The 9349-nt window shown below is 40.2% G+C and overlaps 1 protein-coding gene and 1 long non-coding RNA gene across 2 annotated transcripts; one reads left to right on the forward strand and one right to left on the reverse strand.

Moving 5' to 3' along the window:
- LOC107611674 (putative F-box protein At1g67623) lies at positions 212-934 on the forward strand. The gene has a single exon (XM_016313577.1). It carries the CDS (start codon positions 212-214, stop codon positions 932-934), a length of 723 nt encoding a protein of 240 aa, XP_016169063.1.
- On the reverse strand, positions 2343-4003 carry LOC107611816. The gene is made up of 3 exons (XR_001613472.2): positions 3662-4003; positions 3281-3408; positions 2343-2956 (listed from the first exon to the last, which is right to left on the reverse strand). It is a non-coding gene; the product is annotated as an uncharacterized LOC107611816 (long non-coding RNA).

Here is a 9349-nt window from a genome sequence, read left to right on the forward strand (position 1 = left end):
TTTCACCATAATATAGTTACGCTTACTCTAACGTTTAATATTACGCATGCATAACTCAGAATGTATGTGACACAATCAACTTTAGGTTTCTAACGGGATCGGTGGACTTATAAATATGGAGGCTACACTACTATGCCACACTCCAAACCCCATACTCTAAACACGTATCCCCATCCCCATCGAAATAGGAACCAACAGGAACAAACTGAAGATGACAATCGACTGTTTTTCAAAAATCGCTTTCATTCCGAACGACATCTGGGTAGCAATAACCATTAAAGTTGCGTCACACTCCATTCGCGACCTGTGCAGTCTCAGAATGACCTGTAAGGCTGCACGCAATGCGGGAGACACCGATATTGTTCGCCGGAGTGTTTCCATCCCACCGCCGCATGCCACGCCGTGGTGGTGGTGCATCAACCCAGAGTCAAAGAGATTCTTTGATCGCTGCATGGTAGCTGGCCATCCAGAACTTCTGTTTCGAGAGGCACTTCGGGAACTCTTCATCAGACGTAACGAAAACGTTGGCCTCCAGATGCTGAATAGTGCAACAAGTACAGGCCATGCAGCAGCCAAATACGCACTGAGCATGACGTTGCTGCTTCGCACGGACGACAACGTCGGAAAACAAAAAGGGCTGGAACTGTATCGCCAGCTTGATGCGGCTGGTTCACTCGCTGATTGTAACGTAAGGTGCTTTTCAATTCTGATAATCTTGTGGTCAGGTGAGGTCCAAATGCCACACATACAAGAACAACACACCGTCTGTGCCTCACCTACGTGCTTCACGAGGGGCCACATGCCTCTTCTGTATGACTATCGCAGACGTGCAGCGGAGCGAAACTCCGTCCATGCTTTCGGAGGGGCCGCTCATATCCCCTGCATCCAGTGTCGCGCAGACTACGACCTGCAAGCCTTCGTCAACCTCCCATGAGTTAATACAATTTAAATAAAACCTGTATATTAAACGTTAAACAAATGAGTCGATACAATTGAATTACGTACTTGTTTTATATTTCATTTGTTAAAATTAAGTATTGAAATTTGTATTATATTTCATAATATTTTATTTCAACCAGAACCATGTCCTTAAGCAAACCAAAATTAGCCTAGTTTATGCTCCTTGGTAAACGACACATGTGAGCCCCACATTCGATAACATTTCCAACCGTTGGAAATATTACAGTTGCACAATTTCAATTTCCTATTCAAATCACAGTAGCCATACTCGTTGCCTTTAAAAACCACCAAAACCAACCTCACAGCTTAAACATACTCCACACAACTCTCCCTTGGAATGTCAAAATGGTCCGTGCCAAGAAGAAATACTATGTTGTTTTCGTAGGGAGGGTTCCTGGTATCTATAGTTCCTGGCCGGCCTGTCATAGCCAAGTTAACGAATTTAGCGGCAACCTCCATAAGTCTTACGAAACCTTAGATGAAGCTCGCATGGCGTTCGAACAATTCGTATCTGCCAGACGATTAGAGACTCAGCTCACCAACAATGGTCCTCTAGCGCAACAAATTCATGCAACATCCATTTGCCAGAACCCATCACCCATTCCTGACCAACTACTCCCTTTCGACGAAGGCAGACAGGAGCAACGTCAAATTGAAGGAGGGGAGAACCACTCAACTGTCCGTCAACCCAACCGATCCAACCAGAGGCGCCGGCAACGAAATCCCTACCCGTGTATCCTATTTAGCTTCGTTACCATGTTCGTCCTATACTTAACTCTGGTTAGGAAGTAGGCTCCTCTTAACCTTAGTTATAACAGCACCTACCACCATGTGTTTCCAGCCTTGTAGCAGTCTTACATTTCACTGTCTTCCATTGTTTACTTTTTAACGTATATTCTATTGTAATAATTAATCTAATGTTCACTTCACGCATAACATCACCTTATTATTCCAGCGTATCTGTTATTAACTCAGCGATGTCTAATTATTCAAACGTGATTTTAGCACATTAATCCGTTAATCCATTTACCCTCCTCATCTGTTTACGGCATCTCAACACATACGGTACATGCATGCTAAGATATTTACATATAGACAAATTTAATGTCAGATACGATAATTTTTGTTCATTTTGATATTTTACATTCTTATTATGATAGTACATAACGTTACTGAGGTTTTGTAAGACAAATATTTTCTAAAAATATAATAAGACAAAACGTCGTTGTGAATAATATATATTTTTTTATTATAAAAAAGCCAAAACGTGATACACGTTTTGTAAAAAAAAAAATATTTGTTTTTATATAAACAAACTAACTTGCCCAATGTAAGTAACAAGAAAAAACCACAACAATCTTATCATCTGGTGCAATTGGGGATTGAGAATGACACACATTTAATTAATGATAATAATTTCACGAAACACATACAGCTACAAAAATTCATTATAAACTGATAACGGATATAGGAAATGCAAAATGCAAAAAAAATAAGTTAATACAATGCAACGATGCAAGTAAGCCAAAAAAAATACTAAAATCTGTACCGACTCTCTCACACCTACATCTAATAAGCAGACATATTTATCTGCATAATAAAATGAACACAACAAAACCATAAACAACTTCCATGACAAACATAATTGCTTCACTTGCTAAAAGAGACATGAAAATGCCTAGCACAAACTACATTAAGAAGTTTAATTGATGTCTCAGCCCTACTAGGAAGTAGAAAACGAGACTTGATGAAATGGTCATGAGGAATAGGAATGGCATGACAAGAATTGTCCAACTTAAAATACTAGTAGTGCACTTCAATGATGGTTACATTATTGACATTCATGCATCCGATTGACATTGTATTTCTTCCTTGAAGCCAAGTCCAAATACAAATAAATTCATGGCAACCGGGTTGTTACATTTATAGGAAACAGACATTTCTTTTATAGATTGAACATTCTGTGATGAATTGGAGAACTGCCTTCAGCATCCACCTGTCTTGCAAGTGACACATTTCAGTTAAAAGTGTTAACATTTCAGACAAGTTTGCAACTCTAAAAAAATATCAACTGAAAAGAACAATACAGACCATAAAGTTGCCCTAAACAAAGTGCAAAACAGCTAAAGACCAAACAGTTCTACTTGATTGAATTACTCTATAGCATCCCCTGGGACTCCAATGCCCAATAGAAACTTCGCTAAAGACAATCTTTTATCAACTAGAAGCTGCTAAATGCAAAGGCAAAACACAAAAATTTTATTTTTCGAAACTTTTTTCTTTAAAAAAAATGGACAGTAATCACATATACTCGACATACATTTATTTCTCCACAAACTGTAGCAGCAAATGCAGTTACCCATGGAACAACTGAAGAGGTCATGGAAAGGGAATCCTTATGCTCATGCCCACCAATAGTTTCCCCATCAAAATAGAAAGTTCCAAAATCTGTAAATTTATAATACGTTTGTATAAGCTCAACATGCAAAATATTAGACATAAATAATGGCAGGACCAATTAAATTATGCATGTGTGTTAAAGGAAATCGTTTCTATCAATATGATGCATGCAGCCGGAGCTTCTACATCTGCCAGGTATTAAGTTTCAATTGCAAATACTGTTAACGACAAATAATAAGCAATTTCAAACAGAAATAGACTCAATTACACAACAAAGAAAAGAAATTGGTCAAATTAATACCTGAGATTGAGGCTCCATACTTGGTGTCAGAGGGGTTGGGTTTGCCGGTTTGACACTCTTCAGAGGGGATGGTCTGCGCTGCTTCGTCACTGTCCGGCGCTACTAGGAGGCGCTCGTTCTGCGAGACCCGAAGGGGGTTAGGCCGCGCAGGTTCCTTGGACTGGGAGTGGCTAGGAGGTGCTTGTTCGGCGCTTCTTCGGCGCGACTGTGAGGGGCTGGGAGGCGCGGGGTGGGCTGCCTGGAGTTGGGTTTCGCGTTGGGGTACTGGGGTTTCTCCCCTCTTTTACAGTGGCTGCGCTAGGTTACAACTTAGGAGAAATAGGTTTTCTACTGGGGGTGGGGTAATGGTTTTTTAAGCTAATCGGATCCAACAACAAAAACCCGGCCCATAATATTACCATCCTGGCCCATACACTTTCAGCAACTCGTTCTATATGTTAGCTGGCTTGAGCCATAAAAGGGCAACAATGACCCCAGCTTCCATATATACCCCCTACCAGTAGACAACCTCACCATCAGGTCACCTCATATGGTAGGCTCAATATTTTATGAATCACATTAGAAAAATCTAGATAAATCAGTACCGTATGTTTATTTAATTGTTAAATCCGACAGCCACTAGCATTGGATCATCAGAGATCCAGTAAAGTGCTCTGGACTATTTGAAAACTTTCCTATATGATATATCCATCTACAATATCAACAAATTCTCACAATCAATCATATAAAAATTCTATATGTTTCAACAAATTTTCATTAACACTTAATTAAACACATCAGAAACGGGAAAACGAAAAAAAAATCAGTAACGGTATTCTTTTACTCGCACTCCCTTTAGCAAGCCATGCCATACACGCGTCACTTTGAGATTATGAATATGTAAGTACGAAAAATGTTACTTTTTAAAAAGAATGGATAAAAATATATCTGAATATTACACGGTAGTTATAATTACGTCTAAATTATTTAAGGAATCATATATACCTACAATTTTTTTTTTGGATGGACACATTCATCTTCCCAAAGCAAAATTGCATATGTGTAATGTTTTGGGTCCAAAATAGGATTATTACTATGAGTAACGTGATAATTTGTTGTAAGATAAGATAAAATCTTTTTAAAATTAAATTATTAAGTAAAATTAAACCTATCTCTAGAAATGGTTTTATTAGATAGACAATGACTTTTGTAAATAATGTGAATAATAGTCTAGAATTGACCTAATAAAGTAAAAAAATACTCTACCTTCAAATTACCTCTTAAATATTAACATTAGGATAACCATATGCATATCTAGTGAATTGAACATCCAGTCATTGTTAACTGTGCATGAGTAAATCGAATCAAAAGAAATAACCATCCAATTAAAAATAATGAATATAATCATCTGCATATCTATTGAATTGAACATCCAATATATCCATTATTCATATTATTTAGTAATCTCATTGTCTACTTATACTTTTTCCTCTAGAAATTGCAGAAATTTTTAGAACTCTAACTAAGAACGAAGAACATGACTTCACTTCAAGAAACGAAGTTAAAAATTTTGAAAAATTAATGAACCAGCCAGAATTTGAAAGAAAAAATTGAATATCTAGCAATATCAAATTTAATCAACTAGAACCAAAATTTAAAACAACAATTGAGAAAAACAATCAACCAGAAATCAAATATAATATATAACAATAATTTTTTAATAGTAAAAGCAGAAGAAAATATGCCAAAGTAGAATTGTAGAAACAGAATGCTAGAACTGCAGAATCCTATATAAGAACGATGAACCATGAGCTACAGAATGCGAACGCAAACCTAACGAGAACAGAAAGCAAAGAACCGGCAGAACAAAGACAGTAAGGCGGCGTGATTGCGATGGACAAAGCGGCCAGGCGACGATGACAGAGGAGATGAGTGGTGATTAACCACGACGGAGGAGGCTGTTGAGGAATGCCAAGGAAGAGAAGAGAAAATGACAAGGAAGAGAAGAGGAACAACGAGAAAGAGAAGAGGTTGACCACCAGTGAAGTAAAGAAACTACTTTTAAAATGATTTAATTTATTGAGTATGCTGATTTGGATTTAAAACACAAGTTTTGTTTGGACGCAGTTCTAATGTAAGTATTTATTTTAGGGACAATTTACTATAATAAATAAACTGGCATCCAATATTACTAGATTACACAAAATGCAAAATAAATACCAAAATGCATTTTTCTCATAATTTATGTAAACCGCGACAGGGGTCCTGCGGTTTACAAATACATGTAATCCGCTACAGGGGTGTCGCGGTTTACATTCTAGGCCAAAATTAACATAATCCGCAACAGGGGTATGGCAGTTTATGTGTGAATGACGAGTGTGCATAAACCGCGACATGAATCTAGCAGTTTATGCGTTAGTATAAATACCCTTTAGGGATCTCGCGGATTACATTTGTGGTGGTTGTAAGGTTTTTTAGAGAGATAATGAGAGGATTTCTAGAAAGAGGAAAAGAGAGAAAAGTGGGGTTGGTTAAGTTGAGATCGGGCCAGGACTATAGCGGAGGCACGCAGTCTTTACAAGCTCAACGGCGTTGCGCACGTTGCTGGCAGCATAAACGAAGAGGTTAGTTTGGTTATTTTTAGTTAATGTATTTCGTATAATATTTTTCTAATGTGATTTAGATATTTAAATTTAGATTAAGGTCTTGAATCGTTTATGCCTTTCATTGAATTTTGTGATTAGAAAACAGGAACTGTATGTTACCTGTTTAAACTTTAATATTTTGTTTTTAGTGTTAGATTACTTTAAATTAATGTTGGATTTTTTATATGTTTTGTTTCTTCTGTCACATGTTCCAGCCGACTAAGTGTATTTATAGTGTCCGGAGGCAGCAGAACATGCCTTTGCATGACAGGATCGTACCCTATCTGGAGAGGGCTGGTTTGTACCACCTGGCGAGGCTCAACGTCCGGTGGTTCTGGTTGGACGAGCCCATAGTCAGCGCTTTCATTGAGAGGTGGCGTCCTGAGACGCATACCTTTCATATGCCTTTTGGAGAGTACACTATCACACTGCAGGATGTAGCATACCAGCTGCGGCTGCCCATGGATGGTTTACCTATATCCGGGTGCCTAACAGATTTTGAAAAGCTTATGGAAGAAGGCAAACCGGCTTGGGAGTGGTTTCAGGAACTGTTTGGGGAGCTTCCACCACAAAATAAGGTAAAGCGATATACAGTCCACTTCACCTGGTTTCATGAGAGGTTCAGGGTGCTGCCGGATGATGCTACGGAGGAGATCGCACGCATATATGCACGGACTTTTATTATGATGCTACTTTCCACTCAGTTGTTCGGTGACAAGAGTGAAAATCGGGTTCATATACGGTGGTTGCCCTTTGTGGCGAGGCTTGATGATATGGGTAGTTATAGTTGGGGGTCGGCAGCGTTGGCTTGGCTATATCGTTGCATGTGTCGGGTGGCCAACAAAAACGTGACAAACATGGCAGGCCCCCTGCAGCTACTGCACTCATGGATTTTCTGGCGGTTTCCTAGCCTCAGGCCGCGGGGATACGACACCTATTCCTTCCCATTGGCATCCAGGTATACATATCTGTACAGTTGGACTTGAACTGTAACTTTTTTTTTTATTATGGTTCTACCTGTTAACTACGTCATTAGCAATTTATACATGTGTATAATATTGTGTTCGTTTAGGTGGGCCACCTACTTGCCAACATCCGATCACAAAGGAGGAGAGAGTTATCCAGTGTCGCCTAGCATTGGACCGCTTAGGTGATCGAGATGTAAGTTTATTCATTTAGTTTCCATTTTTATCTAGTAATTAACTATATATTTGTTAGTTAATGGACTAATAAATGTGTTCTGTCAACGTTTGTAGATTGTTTGGGAGCCTTATACTTCGCTCGACGTGATAGCTGTTGTTCATCCAGAGATTCTCACAGAGGAGCATAGTCGGTTATGGCGCGCATGTACTTGCTTGATATACTTCGCCGTCATTGAGTGACACCAGGTGGATAGGGTGCTGCCACAGCTGGGTGACGTTCAGCACGAGCCTGAGCCGGCCTCGAATATAGACTGGCTCCATGCCAAGGATGGGAGGGTGGGGACAGATGGTTCCCGAGCTACTATTAGGTATGGCACCTTAGTTGACAGAACAGGGTTGATGCTGTTCTGAGTATTTCCCGGGTGCCTGATCCCAGGCCGTCCGTAGACTTTCTGCGATGGTGGTACAAAGTGGTCCATAGGTTTCTGTCGCCAGATTCCTTGATTGCCGATCCTAGGATCGAGGGGATCAGTCAGGATGTTGTTCAGAGAGGGTCGTCACAGGTGCCTTCTAGGGTTCCGATGCCGGACATGCCTGATAACAGGCGCGTCGAGCAGCAACGACGCATTGGTACCCGGGCTACAGACCGGGAGTGGCGATGGCTGGATGACATGATTCAGGATGACAGATTTGGTGGCGACGGAGTCGGACATGCCGATCACCGTGTCCGGTGTGGCCGTCCTCAGTGTCAGGGTGGTACATCAGGGTCGCATCTAGTGTTCCTAGTGACAGACCCACTGAGCAGGCAGGGGAGGGGTCCCAGGAGGTTCCTCTTACACATGTTTCGAGTTCCCAGATATACCATGAGATCCATGGATAGATGTATGATGACTTGGCGAGCCCGACTTTCACGATGGATATGGACCACGAGGTCAGAAGTTCACAGTTCTATTCCGACTTTGCAGATCTCATCCGGAACGACGACCCTCCGCATTTTCAGCACCATACCCCATAGGATCAGGTGCCGGAAACTCAGCCCCAGATGGACGTTGCACAGGGGTATCGCTCAGATATGGAGGATATGCAGCGGTACCAGTCCCACATGTCCAGTCCCACATGTCTGATCCTCAGGGGTACCAGCCCCAGTTTCATGTAGACCTGAATGAGCCTGCTATCAGCCCGTATGACAGTTGGTTGGGCATGGGAGGGACGCCTCCATCTGCATTTGGCGTGGCATGCCCGTCGATCCTCGAGCACAGCAGCGCCAGAGGCCAGCCAGAGTGAGACCAACCGCTCGATGTGGTACAGGGTCGCATCTTTTAGGCGCATTTGGACATGACTCTCACGAGGAGGATGAGGACAGGTAGGAGCCGTAGCTGTTTATTTCATGTTTTCATTCATGATACCTATGTATGTCAGATTTGTCGTGTACTTTTGTATTGTATGACGGTACTTAGTTTATTTCCATGGACTTGTGTTTGTGTTATGTATGTTTTTGTTTACTATACACTTACTTTATTTTGTATTTATGCAAACTGCTCATTAACGCATAAACCGTTAGACCCCTATCACAGATTATGTTAATTTTGGCCTAGAACGTAAACTGTAATACTCCTATAGTGAATTACGTGTATTTATAAACCATGGAATCTCTGTCACGATTTACATAGATTATAAAAAAAAAATGCATTTTAATATCTATTTTACATTTTGTGTAATCTGATAATATTGTATCCCAGTTTATTTATTACAGTAACTCCTCATTTTAGCCTTAGCTTTAAGCTATTTTGCACATGAAACAAGAACGTTGATTTTGAGATGTACTACCATAATGCAATCTGCTTCTAAAATAGCTTATTTACTCAGATTTTGCTTCTAAAGTTATTTGACTTTAAATATAGATTTTAAATTTATATTTTCGT

This window comes from Arachis ipaensis, chromosome B08 (genome assembly GCF_000816755.2).
Source record: "Arachis ipaensis cultivar K30076 chromosome B08, Araip1.1, whole genome shotgun sequence".
Classification (NCBI taxonomy): Eukaryota; Viridiplantae; Streptophyta; class Magnoliopsida; order Fabales; family Fabaceae; genus Arachis; species Arachis ipaensis.